The 19,533-nt window shown below is 48.9% G+C and overlaps 1 protein-coding gene across 25 annotated transcripts in view; it reads right to left on the bottom strand.

Annotated features, from left to right (window-relative positions):
* Positions 1–19,533, bottom strand: part of LOC110499739 (glutamate receptor-interacting protein 1) — a 709,091-nt gene that overhangs the window by 24,870 nt on the left and 664,688 nt on the right. For 13 of the 25 annotated variants that reach the window (XM_090228962.1, XM_090228966.1, XM_090228969.1 and 10 more), the window contains 3 exons: positions 19,421–19,490; positions 9,193–9,341; positions 205–349 (listed from right to left, as the gene is read on the bottom strand). In XM_090228962.1, the coding sequence (XP_090085088.1) occupies positions 205–349; positions 9,193–9,341; positions 19,421–19,490 (364 nt within the window). Of the gene's footprint in view, positions 1–204; positions 350–9,192; positions 9,342–9,612; positions 9,774–19,420; positions 19,491–19,533 lie in introns of those variants that run through there. The other 12 variants (XM_090228970.1, XM_090228974.1, XM_090228963.1 and 9 more) reach the window with 2 other exon arrangements.

A 19,533-nucleotide genomic window follows, 5' to 3' on the forward strand; every position in this document is an offset into this window, starting at 1 on the left:
CCAGCTACCCACACCCCATTCCCCTGTCTCTACCAGCTACCCACACCCCATTCCCCTGTCTCTACCAGCTACCCACACCCAATTCCCCTGTCCCCTGTCTCTGCCAGCTACCCACACCCCATTGCCCTGTCCCCTGTCTCTACCAGCTACTCACACCCAATTCCCCTGTCCCTACCAGCTACCCCCACCCCCTAGCTCTCTCACCTCTCGGCCAGTCCTCCCTTGGTGAGGCTGGAGATGACGATGGGGTCAAAGGGCTCCTCTGTGCCTGAGATGGTGATCCCCAGCGGGCCTCCATATCTCTTCAGCTCCACTGTGTAGATGATGGATCCAGACAGCTCCTGTTCGTCTGGAACACAGGACAGCACAGTGTCTACCTCCGTCCCTTGGCTTTACAACTCTGTCCCCATGCTGGGACAAGCACTGGTCAGGGTTAGGACCAGGGTTAGGACCAGGGTTAGGACCAGGGTTAGGGCCAGGGTTAGGACCAGGGTTAAGACCAGGGTTAAGACCAGGGTTAGGACCAGGGTTAAGACCAGGGTTAGGACCAGGGTTAAGACCAGGGTTAGGGCCAGGGTTAGGACCAGGGTTAGGACCAGGGTTAAGACCAGGGTTAGGGCCAGGGTTAGGACCAGGGTTAGGACCAGGGTTAAGACCAGGGTTAGGGCCAGGGTTAGGACCAGGGTTAGGACCAGGGTTTGGACCAGGGTTAGGACCAGGGTTAAGACCATACACCATATAGGGTTAGGACCGTTTAGAAATTACAGCATTTTTTGTACATAATCCCCCCATTTTAAGGGACCAAAAGTATTGGGACAAATTCACTACTAACGGAAGTAGTGAAAAGTGAAGTATTTAGTCTCGTATCCATAGCAACGACAACGTCAAGCTTGTGCCTCAAACTGGTTGGATGCATTTCCTGTTTGTTTTGGATGTGTTTCAGATTATTTTGTGCCCAATATAAATGAATGGTAAATAATGTATTGTGTCATTTTGGAGTCACTTTAATTGTATAAATAAGAATAGAATATGTTTCTAAACACTTCTAAATTCATGTGGATGTTACCATGGTTACGGACAGTCTTGAATGAATCTGGAAATAATGATGAGTGAGAAACTCATTCAACTTCATAGTCATTGTATCATTTCAAATACAACTTGCTGGAGAACAGAGCCTGAACAACAACAAGGGTCCTTTTGGAGCTCACTGTACGACAGCATGGAGATAGATAACAGTGTAGAGCTAGATAACAGGGTAGAGATAGATACGTGTGGAGCTAGATAACAGTGTGGAGCTGGATAATCAGTGTGGAGCTAGATAACAGTGTAGAGCTAGATAACAGTGTAGAGCTAGATAACAGTGTGGAGCTAGATAACAGTGTAGAGCTAGATAACAGTGTGGAGCTAGATAACAGTGTAGAGCTAGATAACAGTGTAGAGCTAGATAACAGTGTAGAGCTAGATAACAGAGTGGAGCTAGATAACAGTGTAGAGCTAGATAACAGTGTGGAGCTAGATAACAGTGTAGAGCTAGATAACAGTGTAGAGCTAGATAACAGTGTAGAGATAGATAACAGTGTAGAGCTAGATAACAGTGTAGAGCTAGATAACAGTGTAGAGCTAGATAACAGTGTAGAGCTAGATAACTAGGTAGAGCTAGATAACAGTGTAGAGCTAGATAACAGTGTAGAGCTAGATAACAGTGTAGAGCTAGATAACAGTGTAGAGCTAGATAACTAGGTAGAGCTAGATAACAGTGTAGAGCTAGATAACAGTGTAGAGCTAGATAACAGTGTAGAGCTAGATAACAGTGTGGAGCTAGATAACAGTGTAGAGCTAGATAACAGTGTAGAGCTAGATAACAGTGTGGAGATAGATAACAGTGTAGAGCTAGATAACAGAGTGGAGCTAGATAACAGTGTAGAGCTAGATAACAGTGTGGAGCTAGATAACAGTGTAGAGCTAGATAACAGTGTAGAGCTAGATAACAGTGTAGAGCTAGATAACTAGGTAGAGCTAGATAACAGTGTAGAGCTAGATAACAGTGTAGAGCTAGATAACAGTGTAGAGCTAGATAACAGTGTGGAGCTAGATAACAGTGTGGAGCTAGATAACAGTGTAGAGCTAGATAACAGTGTAGAGCTAGATAACAGTGTAGAGCTAGATAACAGTGTGGAGCTAGATAACAGTGTAGAGCTAGATAACAGAGTGGAGCTAGATAACAGTGTAGAGCTAGATAACAGTGTGGAGCTAGATAACAGTGTAGAGCTAGATAACAGTGTAGAGCTAGATAACAGTGTAGAGATAGATAACAGTGTAGAGCTAGATAACAGTGTAGAGCTAGATAACAGTGTAGAGCTAGATAACTAGGTAGAGCTAGATAACAGTGTAGAGCAAGATAACAGTGTAGAGCTAGATAACAGTGTGGAGATAGATAACAGTGTAGAGCTAGATAACAGTGTAGAGCTAGATAACAGAGTGGAGCTAGATAACAGTGTAGAGCTAGATAACAGTGTGGAGCTAGATAACAGTGTAGAGCTAGATAACAGTGTAGAGCTAGATAACAGTGTAGAGATAGATAACAGTGTAGAGCTAGATAACAGTGTAGAGCTAGATAACAGTGTGGAGATAGATAACAGTGTAGAGCTAGATAACAGAGTGGAGCTAGATAACAGTGTAGAGCTAGATAACAGTGTGGAGCTAGATAACAGTGTAGAGCTAGATAACAGTGTGGAGATAGATAACAGTGTAGAGCTAGATAACAGTGTAGAGCTAGATAACAGTGTAGAGCTAGATAACAGTGTAGAGATAGATAACAGTGTGGAGCTAGATAACAGTGTAGAGCTAGATAACAGTGTAGAGCTACATAACAGTGTAGAGCTAGATAACTAGGTAGAGCTAGATAACAGTGTAGAGCTAGATAACAGTGTAGAGCTAGATAACAGTGTAGAGCTAGATAACAGTGTAGAGCTAGATAACAGTGTGGAGCTAGATAACAGTGTAGAGCTAGATAACAGTGTAGAGCTAGATAACAGTGTGGAGATAGATAACAGTGTAGAGCTAGATAACAGAGTGGAGCTAGATAACAGTGTAGAGCTAGATAACAGTGTGGAGCTAGATAACAGTGTAGAGCTAGATAACAGTGTGGAGATAGATAACAGTGTAGAGCTAGATAACAGTGTAGAGCTAGATAACAGTGTAGAGCTAGATAACAGCGTGGAGCTAGATAACAGAGTGGAGCTAGATAACAGTGTAGAGCTAGATAACAGTGTAGAGCTAGATAACAGTGTGGAGCTAGATAATAGAGTGGAGCTAGATAACAGAGTGGAGCTAGATAACAGTGTAGAGCTAGATAACAGAGTGGCGCTAGATAACAGCGTGGAGCTAGATAACAGTGTAGAGCTAGATAACAGTGTAGAGCTAGATAACAGTGTGGAGCTAGATAACAGTGTAGAGCTAGATAACAGTGTAGAGCTAGATAACAGTGTAGAGCTAGATACCAGTGTAGAGCTAGATAACAGCATGGAGCTAGATAACAGCGTGGAGCTAGATAACAGTGTAGAGCTAGGACAGGGAGGACCTAGAGAGAGTGAGAGGACCAAAAGAGAGAGAGAGGACCTAGAGAGAGAGAGGACCTAGAGAGCGAAAGGAAAGACCCAGAGAGAGAGAGAGGACCTAGAGAGAGAGAGAGAGGACCTAGAGAGAGAGAGGGAGGATCCAGAGAGAGAGAGGGGACCTAGAGAGAGAGAGAGGGGACCTAGAAAGAGAGAGAGGACCTAGAGAGAGAGAGATGACCTAGAGAGAGAGAGAGGACCCTGAGAGAGAGAGGACCTAGAAAGAGAGAGAGGACCTAGAGAGAGAGAGAGGACCTAGAGAGAGAGGACCTAGAAAGAGAGAGAGGACCTAGAGAGAGAGGAATGACCTAGAGAGAGAGGAATGACCTAGAGAGAGAGGACCTAGAGAGAGAGAGAGGACCTAGAGAGAGAGAGAGGACCTAGAGAGAGAGAGGACTTAGATAGAGAGGGAGTGGAGAACTATCTCTCCGTGTTGAGAGGGCATCCCACTTTAGACGGACTGTAGCCCAGCTGTGAGTTCCTCTCCATCAGACCAGGAACGTTAAAAGAGAAGCCCTGCTCATTTGAAACTCAAAGGGTTTCAGTTTCCTCACACATACAGATCAGAACAGAGGGTCTACGCTACAGTTTCCTCACACATACAGATCAGATCAGAGGGTCTACGCTACAGTTTCCTCACACATACAGATCAGATCAGAGGGTCCACGCTACAGTTTCCTCACACATACAGATCAGATCAGAGGGTCTACGCTACAGTTTCCTCACACATACAGATCAGATCAGAGGGTCTGCGCTACAGTTTCCTCACACATACAGATCAGATCAGAGGGTCCACGCTACAGTTTCCTCACACATACAGATCAGATCAGAGCAGCTGCTGAGAGCTGGAGACTCTTTGAGGAAGAGGAACTGGCTGAGCGTCTGAATAAAGTAGAACACATCTACAATCCCTACAATCCATACAGATCAGATCAGAGCAGAGCAGCTGCTGAGAGCTGGAGACTCTTTGAGGAAGAGGAACTGGCTGAGCGTCTGAATAAAGTAGAACACATCTACAATCCCTACAATCCATACAGATCAGATCAGAGCAGAGCAGCTGCTGAGAGCGGGAGACTCTTTGAGGAAGAGGAACCGGCTGAGCGTCTGAATAAAGTAGAACACATCTACAATCCCTACTTGGTTTAACTACTCCATGTTTTCCACTGCTACTTGGAGAGTTGAATATTGGTTAATATAACACAGGAAGATGTTTCCTCTGTTGAAAGCTGACCAGGCCTGTTTCCTCAAAAGCATCTCAGAGTACGAATGCTGAACCAGGATCTGATCTCTTATTCATTATCATTTAGTAGGATTTCATTTTTATGTTTTATTTAACATGTATTTCTCTAGGCAAGTCAGTTTAAGAATAAATCCTGTTTTACAATGACGGCCTACACCGGGTAAGCCTGGAATGATGGGAACCAGAGGAGAACCCCTTAACTCTCCTCCCAGTGACTATGGGTGGTGGGAGGAGCCAGAGGAGAACCCCTTAACTCTCCTCCCAGTGACTAAGGGTGGTGGGAGGAGCCAGGAGGAGAAACCCTTAACTCTCCTCCCAGTGACTATGGGTGGTGGGAGGAGCCAGGAGGAGAACCCCTTAACTCTCCTCCCAGTGACTATGGGTGGTGGGAGGAGCCAGGAGGAGAAACCCTTAACTCTCCTCCCAGTGACTATGGGTGGTGGGAGGAGCCAGAGGAGAACCCCTTAACTCTCCTCCCAATGACTGTGGGTGGTGGGAGGAGCCAGAGGAGAAACCCTTAACTCTCCTCCTGGTGTCTATGGGTGGTGGGAGGAGCCAGGAGGAGAACCCCTTAACTCTCCTCCCAGTGACTATGGGTGGTGGGAGGAGCCAGGAGGAGACGCGTAGCTAAAGTGACAGATACACTCTGCCTGCAACACATTAATATGGGAAGCTCATTGAGGATGTGTGTGTGTGTGTGTGTTGTTTAAACACTCCGACTACATTAGTAATAACAGTGAAGGAACCTGATTATCTCTGTTTCATCACAACTTCAATTAGAAATATTTAGCTCCTCGTTCAAACAAATAACTAACGGAACCAAACAGACACTAGACACATAGAGCGCATCCCAAATTACACCCCCCTTTTCCCCTTTCTAGTGCACTACTTTTGACCAGGGCCTATAGGGCCCCTCTAAAGGGAATAGGGGGCCATTTGAGAGACATGGAAACAGATGAGTCAGTAAACATGGATGTCAGTTTGATTCCCCCCCCCCCCCCCTCTGTGAGCCGATTGGTTCATCACGTCCCCGGGGGGACGCGTTGGTTGTTAAATGGTCTGATTGAACAAACAAAGCGTTTCATTTGTTCCAATTAAACTAATCTAAGCCTAATATGCGTACAGAGTAGTAGCTCTGTGATGATTGGCTGTGGTGGGGTCTCCTGCTGCATTGCAATAGTTTAAGGGGAACTGAGAAAATTCTTTCAGGAAACGGTGTGGTGGGCAGGACTGTGTTATCTCCAGTGGGCTGGGTTTACACAGGAAGCCCAGTTCTTTCAGGAAACGGTGTGGTGAGAAGGACTGTGTTATCTCCAGTGGGCTGGGTTTACACAGGAAGCCCAGTTCTTTCAGGAAACGGTGTGGTGAGAAGGACTGTGTTATCTCCAGTGGGCTGGGTTTACACAGGAAGCCCAGTTCTTTCAGGAAACGGTGTGGTGAGAAGGACTGTGTTATCTCCAGTGGGCTGGGTTTACACAGGAAGCCCAGTTCTTTCAGGAATCGGTGTGGTGAGAAGGACTGTGTTATCTCCAGTGGGCTGGGTTTACACAGGAAGCCCAGTTCTTTCAGGAAACGGTGTGGTGAGAAGGACTGTGTTATCTCCAGTGGGCTGGGTTTACACAGGAAGCCCAATTCTTTTGGAAGGTCCGTCTTTTGACCAATCCCATCAGATCTTTTCACATCAAATTATTTTTCAGCTCTGATCTGATTGGTCAAAAGACAAAATAGTGAGAAGGAAAAAAAAATAGATTTGGTCTGCCTGTGTAAACACAGACATTTTGTTGTAGTTTTAATTCTACATTTAAAATTCTACTCATTCTTAATTAGTACCAGTCAAGCCCATAGGGGTTTGGCTCTGTCTCCATGTGCTGTTCTGTCAGACTTCATACTGACCTCATCAACTCCATCATTCAGTCAGTGAGACTGGGAGGAATGAATCAACCATGATCTGTTCTGTCAGACTTCATACTGACCTCATCAACTCCATCATTCAGTCAGTGAGACTGGGAGGAATGAATCAACCATGTGCTGTTCTGTCAGACTTCATACTGACCTCATCAACTCCATCATTCAGTCAGTGAGACTGGGAGGAATGAATCAACCATGATCTGTTCTGTCAGACATCATACTGACCTCATCAACTCCATCATCCAGTCAGTGAGACTGGGAGGAATGAATCAACCATGATCTGTTCTGTCAGACTTCATACTGACCTCATCAACTCCATCATCCGGTCAGAGAGACTGGGAGGAATGAATCAACCATGATCTGTTCTGTCAGACTTCATACTGACCTCATCAACTCCATCATCCAGTCAGTGAGACTGGGAGGAATGAATCAACCATGATCTGTTCTGTCAGACATCATACTGACCTCATCAACTCCATCATTCAGTCAGTGAGACTGGGAGGAATGAATCAACCATGATCTGTTCTGTCAGACATCATACTGACCTCATCAACTCCATCATCCAGTCAGTGAGACTGGGAGGAATGAATCAACCATGATCTGTTCTGTCAGACATCATACTGACCTCATCAACTCCATCATTCAGTCAGTGAGACTGGGAGGAATGAATCATTGAATACGACTCGCAATTGAAGCCACATTTTTTTAAAAATTTCTGTCGCTATTTTTTGATAAATGATTAATGTAATTCCATTTCCTGGAAATGTGCGGAACATGTGCATTGATAATGATATCCTAGGGCTGTAGAGATGGGTTGGAGTGAGTGTTAACTCACACGCTTTGTTTTAGGTATGACAGGCCTGGTCAGGTGAATTATATCTAACAAGGACAGTGGTTTTGACTAACAGAGAGGTTGGGTCAGTGGTTTTGACTAACAGAGAGGTTGGCATAGTGGTTTTGACTAACAGAGAGGTTGGGTCAGTGGTTTTGACTAACAGAGAGGTTGGGTCAGTAGTTTTGACTAACAGAGAGGTTGGGTCAGTGGTTTTGACTAACAGAGAGGTTGGGTCAGTGGTTTTGACTAACAGAGAGGTTGGGTCAGTAGTTTTGACTAACAGAGAGGTTGGTACAGTGGTTTTGACTAACAGAGGGGTTGGTACAGTGGTTTTGACTAACAGAGAGGTTGGGTCAGTGGTTTTGATTAACAGAGAGGTTGGGTCAGTAGTTTTGACTAACAGAGAGGTTGGGTCAGTGGTTTTGACTAACAGAGAGGTTGGTTCAGTGGTTTTGACTAACAGAGAGGTTGGGTCAGTGGTTTTGACTAACAGAGAGGTTGGTACAGTGGTTTTGACTAACAGAGAGGTTGGTACAGTGGTTTTGACTAACAGAGAGGTTGGTATAGTGGTTTTGACTAGCAGAGAGGTTGGGTGAGTGGTTTTGACTAACAGAGAGGTTGGCATAGTGGTTTTGACTAACAGAGAGGTTGGGTCAGTGGTTTTGACTAACAGAGAGGTTGGGTCAGTAGTTTTGACTAACAGAGAGGTTGGGTCAGTGGTTTTGACTAACAGAGAGGTTGGGTCAGTGGTTTTGACTAACAGAGAGGTTGGGTCAGTAGTTTTGACTAACAGAGAGGTTGGGTCAGTGGTTTTGACTAACAGAGAGGTTGGGTCAGTAGTTTTGACTAACAGAGAGGTTGGGTCAGTGGTTTTGACTAACAGAGAGGTTGGGTCAGTGGTTTTGACTAACAGAGAGGTTGGGTCAGTAGTTTTGACTAACAGAGAGGTTGGGTCAGTGGTTTTGACTAACAGAGGGGTTGGTACAGTGGTTTTGACTAACAGAGAGGTTGGGTCAGTGGTTTTGATTAACAGAGAGGTTGGGTCAGTAGTTTTGACTAACAGAGAGGTTGGGTCAGTGGTTTTGACTAACAGAGAGGTTGGTTCAGTGGTTTTGACTAACAGAGAGGTTGGGTCAGTGGTTTTGACTAACAGAGAGGTTGGTACAGTGGTTTTGACTAACAGAGAGGTTGGTACAGTGGTTTTGACTAACAGAGAGGTTGGTATAGTGGTTTTGACTAGCAGAGAGGTTGGGTGAGTGGTTTTGACTAACAGAGAGGTTGGTACAGTGGTTTTGACTAACAGAGAGGTTGGTACAGTGGTTTTGACTAACAGAGAGGTTGGTACAGTGGTTTTGACTAACAGAGAGGTTGGTATAGTGGTTTTGACTAACAGAGAGGTTGGTACAGTGGTTTTAACTAACAGAGAGGTTGGTTCAGTGGTTTTAACTAACAGAGAGGTTGGGTCAGTGGTTTTGACTAACAGAGAGGTTGGGTCAGTGGTTTTGACTAACAGTGTGTGTGTGTGTGTGTTTCCAGTGTGTGTGTGTGTGTGTGTCCAGTGTGTGTGTGTGTGTGTGCGTCCAGTGTGTACGCACTACCTGAGTTGTCCTCGTCCTTGCGGATCTTGAGCTTGACCAGTTCTTCACACTGCTGGAGAATCTGAACAGCGTCTTCCATGGAACAGTTGTCCAGACGGATGTTATCGATGGCCAGCAGCTTGTCCCCCAGCTCCAGAGTCCCAGTCCTGGGGAGAGGAACACACAGACCAGGGTTTAGAGGTGACCAGCAGCTTGTCCCCCAGCTCCAGAGTCCCAGTCCTGGGGAGAGGAACACACAGACCAGGGTTTAGAGGTGACCAGCAGCTTGTCCCCCAGCTCCAGAGTCCCAGTCCTGGGGAGAGGAACACACAGACCAGGGTTTAGAGGTGACCAGTCTTGTCCCACAGCTCCAGAGTCCCAGTCCTGGGGAGAGGAACACACAGACCAGGGTTTAGAGGTGACCAGTCTTGTCCCACAGCTCCAGAGTCCCAGTCCTGGGGAGAGGAACACACAGACCAGGGTTTAGAGGTGACCAGCAGCTTGTCCCCCAGCTCCAGAGTCCCAGTCCTGGGGAGAGGAACACACAGACCAGGGTTTAGAGGTGACCAGTCTTGTCCCCCAGCTCCAGAGTCCCAGTCCTGGGGAGAGGAACACACAGACCAGGGTTTAGAGGTGACCAGGACTGTCTTCAGTTCTATATTCTACAGTGTGCTCTATGTGTAAATGTGGTCAGTTGATAAGACTGGTTACAACATCAGTTCAGTGCTGCTCACATGCTGTTCTGTCACAACATAAACACTGATCTGATCTGAATCTCGTGTGGAAACATCCATTAACCATCACGCGCCCACATACTGTACACAGTCATAGTTCTCACCAACACACAGACAGAATCCTAATCCAGACCCCCCCCCCCCCCCCCCCCCACCACCATAGACAGATACGCAGATGTAATGCATGTTTAACTCTGTCAGAGAGTCAAACAGAGTGCTGTTAACAGGAGGCCTGACAGAGACAAGGTGCTGAAATGAGACTCACAGAGACCTGTTAACAGGAGTCCTGACAGAGACAAGCTGATGAAATGAGACTCACAGAGACCTGTTAACTGGAGTCCTGACAGAGACAAGCTGATGAAATGAGACTCACAGAGACCTGTTAACTGGAGTCCTGACAGAGACAAGCTGATGAAATGAGACTCACAGAGACCTGTTAACAGGAGTCCTGACAGAGACAAGCTGCTGAAATGAGACTCACAGAGACCTGTTAACTGGAGTCCTGACAGAGACAAGCTGCTGAAATGAGACTCACAGAGACCTGTTAACTGGAGTCCTGACAGAGACAAGCTGCTGAAATGAGACTCACAGAGACCTGTTAACTGGAGTCCTGACAGAGACAAGCTGATGAAATGAGACTCACAGAGACCTGTTAACTGGAGTCCTGACAGAGACAAGCTGATGAAATGAGACTCACAGAGACCTGTTAACTGGAGTCCTGACAGAGACAAGCTGCTGAAATGAGACTCACAGAGACCTGTTAACTGGAGTCCTGACAGAGACAAGCTGATGAAATGAGACTCACAGAGACCTGTTAACTGGAGTCCTGACAGAGACAAGCTGATGAAATGAGACTCACAGAGACCTGTTAACTGGAGTCCTGACAGAGACAAGCTGATGAAATGAGACTCACAGAGACCTGTTAACTGGAGTCCTGACAGAGACAAGCTGATGAAATGAGACTCACAGAGACCTGTTAACTGGAGTCCTGACAGAGACAAGCTGCTGAAATGAGACTCACAGAGACCTGTTAACAGGGAACATAGTGCACTACACAGGGAATAGGGTGCCATTTGGAATGCACGACAAGCAGTCATCAGTTTGCTCCCATCCCTCCCTTCACCATGACAACACAGAGGCAGAATACACAATACTGTTCAGTTGTCCTCATTCCTCATTCTGGAACAACATTTTATATTCCAATGTAATCCAGAGAAAAAAACAAATTATTAAAATGACCAATAATCTCTGTTGTTTTTTTTATATATATATTTTTTTTACTAATGTCCAAAATGACTAAATCCTAAAAGGTATAAGGGACAACACCTGCCCAATTTACCTGAAAGCCAGGTCATCGTTACGGTAAATACCCTAGTACAAGAGCATAGGAACAGGTTTATTAACGTACCTCCTCTAATAGAGCAGCAGAATATAAACTAGAATCACATCATAACTCCCCAGTGCCTTTCCCTCTGTCTCCTTGACAGGGGTAACTAATACCTAGATATAACAGGACTGGGTGCCTTTCCCTCTGTCTCCTTGACACGGGTAACTAATACCTAGATATAACAGGACTGGGTGCCTCTCCTCTGACTCCTTGACAGGGGTAACTAATACCTAGATAGAACAGGACTGGGTGCCTCTCCTCTGACTCCTTGACAGGGGTAACTAATACCTAGATATAACAGGACTGGGTGCCTCTCCTCTGACTCCTTGACAGGGGTAACTAATACCTAGATAGAACAGGACTGGGTGCCTCTCCTCTGACTCCTTGACAGGGGTAACTAATACCTAGATAGAACAGGACTGGGTGCCTCTCCTCTGACTCCTTGACAGGGGTAACTAATACCTAGATAGAACAGGACTGGGTGCCTCTCCTCTGACTCCTTGACAGGGGTAACTAATACCTAGATATAACAGGACTGGGTGCCTTTCCCTCTGTCTCCTTGTCAGGGGTAACTAATACCTAGATAGAACAGGACTGGGTGCCTCTCCTCTGTCTCCTTGACAGGGGTAACTAATACCTAGATATAACAGGACTGGGTGCCTTTCCCTCTGTCTCCTTGACAGGGGTAACTAATACCTAGATATAACAGGACTGGGTGCCTCTCCTCTGTCTCCTTGACAGGGGTAACTAATACCTAGATATAACAGGACTGGGTGCCTCTCCTCTGACTCCTTGACAGGGGTAACTAATACCTAGATATAACAGGACTGGGTGCCTCTCCTCTCTCTCCTTGACAGGGGTAACTAATACCTAGATATAACAGGACAGGGTGCCTCTCCTCTGACTCCTTGTCAGGGGTAACTAATACCTAGATAGAACAGGACTGGGTGCCTTCCCTCTGTCTCCTTGACAGGGGTAACTAATACCTAGATAGAACAGGACTGGGTGCCTCTCCTCTGACTCCTTGACAGGGGTAACTAATACCTAGATATAACAGGACTGGGTGCCTCTCCTCTGACTCCTTGACAGGGGTAACTAATACCTAGATATAACAGGACAGGGTGCCTCTCCTCTGTCTCCTTGACATGGGTAACTAATACCTAGATATAACAGGACAGGGATCCTCTCCTCTGTCTCCTTGACAGGGGTAACTAATACCTAGATATAACAGAACAGGGATCCTCTCCTCTGTCTCCTTGACAGGGGTAACTAATACCTAGATAGAACAGGACTGGGTGCCTCTCCTCTGTCTCCTTGACAGGGGTAACTAATACCTAGATATAACAGGACTGGGTGCCTCTCCTCTGACTCCTTGACAGGGGTAACTAATACCTAGCTATAACAGGACAGGGTGCCTCTCCTCTGTTTCCTTGACAGGGGTAACTAATACCTAGATAGAACAGGACTGGGTGCCTTCCCTCCGCTCCTTGACAGGGGTAACTAATACCTAGATATAACAGGACTGGGTGCCTCTCCTCTGACTCCTTGACAGAGGTAACTAATACCTAGATATAACAGGACTGGGTGCCTGTCCTCTGACTCCTTGACAGGGGTAACTAATACCTATATATAACAGGACAGGGTGCCTCTCCTCTGTCTCCTTGACAGGGGTAACTAATACCTAGATATAACAGGACTGGGTGCCTCTCCTCTGACTCCTTGACAGGGGTAACTAATACCTAGATATAACAGGACTGGGTGCCTTTCCTCTGACTCCTTGACAGGGGTAACTAATACCTAGATATAACAGGACTGGGTGCCTCTCCTCTCTCTCCTTGACAGGGGTAACTAATACCTAGATAGCTCTGTCTCCTTGACAGGGGTAACTAATACCTAGATAGAACAGGACTGGGTGCCTCTCCTCTGACTCCTTGACAGGGGTAACTAATACCTAGATATAACAGGACTGGTTGCCTCTCCTCTGTCTCCTTGACAGGGGTAACTAATACCTAGATAGAACAGGACTGGGTGCCTCTCCTCTGTCTCCTTGACATGGGTAACTAATACCTATATATAACAGGACTGGGTGCCTCTCCTCTGTCTCCTTGACAGGGGTAACTAATACTTAGATATAACAGGACTGGGTGCCTCTCCTCTGACTCCTTGACAGGGGTAACTAATACCTAGATATAACAGGACTGGGTGCCTTTCCTCTGACTCCTTGACAGGGGTAACTAATACCTAGATATAACAGGACTGGGTGCCTCTCCTCTGTCTCCTTGACAGGGGTAACTAATACCTAGATAGCTCTGTCTCCTTGACAGGGGTAACTAATACCTAGATAGAACAGGACTGGGTGCCTCTCCTCTGACTCCTTGACAGGGGTAACTAATACCTAGATATAACAGGACTGGTTGCCTCTCCTCTCTCTCCTTGACAGGGGTAACTAATACCTAGATAGAACAGGACTGGGTGCCTCTCCTCTGTCTCCTTGACATGGGTAACTAATACCTAGATATAACAGGACAGGGATCCTCTCCTCTGACTCCTTGACAGGGGTAACTAATACCTAAATAGCTCTGCCTCCTTGACAGGGGTAACTAATACCTAGATAGAACAGGACAGGTTGCTTTGGGGAGAGAATCATAATCACTGATTAGAGCATAACCCAATTTCTCTCATCTTCCTCTCAGCATAATTACCAGATCTGTATCCCAAATGGAACCCTATTCTCTATATAGTGTACTAGTTTTGACCAGGGCCCGTAGGGAATAGGTGCCAATTGGGCCCCAGCCAAGGTAAACATATGTGTTGGTTGCGTAAGGCCTGGCAAAACGAGGGCAGAGACAGAATGTGGGTTAATTAGTTAGAGCCCTGGTGGTAAACAGAATGCAGCGTCGCCTTGGTAACGGGTCTGGATGTAAACACGGAGAACACCCAGCCCAGTTACTGCAGAAGGAGGAGGGGTTTAAAACTACATCTCTGTCTGTAGGTTGTGTGTGTGTGTGTGTGTGTGTATTTGTGTGTGTGTGTGTATTTGTGTGTGTGTGTGTATTTGTGTGTGTGTGTGTGTGTGTGTGTGTGTGTGTGTGTGTGTGTGTGTGTGTGTGTGTGTGTGTGTGTATTTGTGTGTGTGTGTGTGTGTGTGTGTGTGTGTATGTATTTGTGTGCTCCACACAACTTGTAGCTAGCTACTGCTACCCCTCTACCCCTCTATCCCTCTACCCCTCTACCCCTCTATCCCTCTACCCCTCTATCCCTCTACCCCTCTACCCCTCTACCCCTCTATCCCTCTATCCCTCTACCCCACTATCCCTCTATCCCTCTACCCCTCTACCCCTCCCCCCAGCTGGGAATTCCCTCTCTCTGTGTAAAGTCGTGAACAGCCGTTTCCACTTTGGGGGATTTAATTGAAGAACCTTGTCCGCTGCCTCCCACAACGAGATGACAACATCCGTTAGTTAGCTAGCGACTCGTCAAGCTGGCCCACTTCAGTTGAGAGGTTCAATCACAGTTTATACGTGTCCTAACGTGTCCTAACGATGGTATGTGTGACGTCTCATGGTGTTTTTATTATGTGGGGTAATGGCCCCCTGGGGGTCGTACCACAGAGCAGGGAGCCTGGCCACTGACCATCGGAGCAGGGTGCCTGGCCACTGACCATCAGAACACAGAGCAGGGAGCCTGGCCACTGAACATCGCAACACGGAGCCTGGCCACTGACCATCAGAACACGGAGCCTGGCCACTGACCATCAGAACACGGAGCCTGGCCACTGACCATCGCAACACGGAGCCTGGCCACTGAACATCGTACCACAGAGCAGGAACCACTGAACATCAGAACACGGAGCCTGGCCACTGACCATCAGAACACGGAGCAGGGAGCCTGGCCACTGACCATCAGAGCAGGGAGCCTGGCCACTGACAATCAGAACACGGAGCCTGGCCACTGAACATCGGAGCAGGGTGCCTGGCCACTGACCATCAGAGCAGGGAGCCTGGCCACTGACCATCAGAGCAGGGAGCCTGGCCACTGACCATCAGAACACGGAGCCTGGCCACTGAACATCGGAGCAGGGTGCCTGGCCACTGACCATCGGAACACAGAGCAGGGAGCCTGGCCACTGACCATCGGAACACGGAGCCTGGCCACTGACCATCAGAGCAGGGAGCCTGGCCACTGACCATCAGAGCAGGGAGCCTGGCCACTGACCATCAGAGCAGGGAGCCTGGCCACTGACCATCAGAACACGGAGCCTGGCCACTGAACATCGGAGCAGGGTGCCTGGCCACTGACCATCGGAACACGGAGCAGGGAGCCTGGCCACTGAACATCAGAACACGGAGCAGGGAGCCTGGCCACTGAACATCGGAACACGGAGCCTGGACACTGACCATCGGAGCAGGGAGCCTGGCAACTGAACATCGGAACACGGAGCCTGGCCACTGACCATCGGAACACGGAGCCTGGCCACTGACCATCAGAGCAGGGAGCCTGGCCACTGACCATCAGAACACGGAGCCGGGCCACTGAACATCGGAGCAGGGTGCCTGGCCACTGACCATCGGAACACGGAGCAGGGAGCCTGGCCACTGACCATCGGAACACGGAGCAGGGAGCCTGGCCACTGACCATCAGAGCAGGGAGCCTGGCCACTGACCATCAGAGCAGGGAGCCTGGCCACTGACCATCAGAGCAGGGAGCCTGGCCACTGACCATCAGAACACGGAGCCTGGCCACTGAACATCGGAGCAGGGTGCCTGGCCACTGACCATCGGAACACGGAGCAGGGAGCCTGGCCACTGAACATCAGAACACGGAGCAGGGAGCCTGGCCACTGAACATCGGAACACGGAGCCTGGACACTGACCATCGGAGCAGGGAGCCTGGCAACTGAACATCGGAACACGGAGCCTGGCCACTGACCATCGGAACACGGAGCCTGGCCACTGACCATCAGAACACGGAGCCTGGCCACTGAACATCGGAACACGGAGCCTGGCCACTGAACATCGGAACACGGCGCCTGGCCACTGAACATCGCAACACTGAGCAGGGAGCCTGGCCACTGAACATCGGAACACGGAGCCTGGCCACTGAACATTGGAACACGGAGCAGGTAGCCTGGCCACTGAACATCGGAACACGGAGCAGGGAGCCTGGCCACTGAACATCGGAACACGGAACCTGGCCACTGAACATCGGAACACGGAGCCTGGCCACTGAACATCGGAACACGGAACCTGGCCACTGACCATCGGAACACGGAGCCTGGCCACTGAACATCGGAGCAGGGAGCCTGGCCACTGAACATCGGAGCAGGGAGCCTGGCCACTGAACATCGGAGCAGGGAGCCTGGTCACTGAACATCGGAACACGGAGCCTGGCCACTGAACATCGGAACACGGAGCAGGGAGCCTGGCCACTGAACATCGGAACACGGAGCAGGGAGCCTGGCCACTGAACATCGGAACACGGAGCCTGGCCACTGAACATCAGAACACGGAGCCTGGCCACTGACCATCGTAACACAGAGCAGGGAGCCTGGACACTGAACATCGGAACACGGAGCAGGGAGCCTGGACACTGACCATCGGAACACGGAGCAGGGAGCCTGGACACTGAACTTCGGAACACGGAGCCTGGCCACTGACCATCAGAACACGGAGCCTGGCCACTGACCATCGGAACACGGAGCCTGGCCACTGAACATCGGAACACGGAGCAGGGAGCCTGGGCACTGACCATCAGAGCAGGGAGCCTGGGCACTGACCATCGGAGCAGGGAGCCTGGCAACTGAACATCGGAGCAGGGACCCTGGCCACTGACCATCGGAGCAAGGAGCCTGGCAACTGAACATCGGAACACGGAGCAGGGAGCCTGGCCACTGAACATCGGAACACGGAGCCTGGCCACTGAACATCGGAACACAGAGCCTGGCAACTGAACATCGGAACACGGAGCCTGGCCACTGAACATCGGAGCAGGGAGCCTGGCCACTGAACATCGGAGCAGGGAGCCTGGCCACTGAACATCGGAGCAGGGAGCCTGGCCAATGAACATCGGAGCAGGGAGCCTGGCCACTGAACATCGGAGCAGGGAGCCTGGCCACTGAACATCGGAGCAGGGAGCCTGGCAACTGACCATCGGAGCAGGGAGCCTGGCAACTGAACATCGGAACACGGAGCCTGGCCACTGACCATCGAAACACGGAGCCTGGCAACTGAACATTGGAACACGGAGCCTGGCCACTGAGCATCGGAACACGGAGCCTGGCCACTGAACATCGGAACACAGAGCAGGGAGCCTGGACACTGAACATCGGAACACGGAGCCTGGCCACTGACCATCAGAACACGGAGCCTGGCCATTGACCATCGGAACACGGAGCCTGGCCACTGAACATCAGAACACGGAGCAGGGAGCATGGCCACTGACCATCGGAACACGGATCAGGGAGCCTGGCCACTGAACATCGGAACACGGAGCCTGGCCACTGACCATCGCAACACGGAGCCTGGCCACTGAACATCAGAACACGGAGCCTGGCCACTGAACATCGGAACACGGAGCAGGGAGCCTGGCCACTGACCATCGGAACACGGAGCCTGGCCACTGAACATCAGAACACAGAGCCTGGCCACTGACCATCGGAACACAGAGCCTGGCAACTGAACATCAGAACACAGAGCCTGGCCACTGAACATCGGAACACGGCGCCTGGCCACTGAACATCGCAACACTGAGCAGGGAGCCTGGCCACTGAACATCGGAACACGGAGCCTGGCCACTGAACATTGGAACATGGAGCAGGTAGCCTGGCCACTGAACATCGGAACACGGAGCCTGGCCACTGAACATTGGAACACGGAGCCTGGCCACTGAACATCGGAACACGGAGCCTGGCCACTGAACATTGGAACACGGAGCAGGTAGCCTGGCCACTGAACATCAGAACACGGAGCAGGGAGCCTGGCCACTGAACATCGGAACACGGAGCAGGGAGCCTGGCCACTGAACATCGGAACACGGAGCAGGGAGCCTGGCCACTGAACATCGGAACACGGAGCCTGGCCACTGAACATCGGAACACGGAGCAGGGAGCCTGGCCACTGAACATCGGAACACGGAGCCTGGCCACTGAACATCGGAACACGGAGCAGGGAGCCTGGCCACTGAACATCGGAACACAGAGCCTGGCCACTGAACATCGGAACACGGAGCCTGGCCACTGAACAATATATTATCTGTATTGATCTAGAGAATTGGAATTATGCAGATGAGCTCATGCAGGGTCCCATCCCCCTTCCAGCCCAGAGCTGAGTGACCACAGAGCCCGGTCATAAACCACTGATTAATATCCACTGCATCAAACACAATATACTATACTGCAGAAATACATATATTTATATGTGGCTCAGCCATAGTGTAGTTTAGTGGAGTGGTGTGCAGAGCAACATTCACAGTGTAGTTTAGTGGAGTGGTGTGCAGAGCAACATTCATAGTGTAGTTTAGTGGAGTGGTGTGCAGAGCAACATTCATAGTGTAGTTTAGTGGAGTGGTGTGCAGAGCAACATTCATAGTGTAGTTTAGTGGAGTGGTGTGCAGAGCAACACTGAGACAATAGTGTTGTTGTATTTTTCAGATAATTTACCTGTGAGCAGTTTGATTGGTTGATTGATGTATTTACCTGTGAGCAGTTTGATTGGTTGATTGATGTATTTACCTGTGAGCAGTTTGATTGGTTGATTGATGTATTTACCTGTGAGCAGTTTGATTGGTTGATTGGTGTATTTACCTGTGAGCAGTTTGATTGGTTGATTGGTGTATTTACCTGTGAGCAGTTTGATTGGTTGATTGGTGTATTTACCTGTGAGCAGTTTGATTGGTTGATTGGTGTATTTACCTGTGAGCAGTTTGATTGGTTGATTGGTGTATTTACCTGTGAGCAGTTTGATTGGTTGATTGGTGTATTTACCTGTGAGCAGTTTGATTGGTTGATTGGTGTATTTACCTGTGAGCAGTTTGATTGGTTGATTGGTGTATTTACCTGTGAGCAGTTTGATTGGTTGATTGGTGTATTTACCTGTGAGCAGTTTGATTGGTTGATTGGTGTATTTACCTATGAGCCACGCTGCCCTTCTTGATGTCAGAGATGATGAGAGCGTCCCCAGGTTTCCTACTGGATGGAGCTAGGAGCAGAGGAAGAAAGGATGGACGTATGAGAGAGAGAGA

This window comes from Oncorhynchus mykiss, unplaced genomic scaffold (genome assembly GCF_057628025.1).
Source record: "Oncorhynchus mykiss isolate SJ-2025 unplaced genomic scaffold, ASM5762802v1 scaffold106, whole genome shotgun sequence".
Lineage (NCBI taxonomy): Eukaryota > Metazoa > Chordata > Actinopteri > Salmoniformes > Salmonidae > Oncorhynchus > Oncorhynchus mykiss.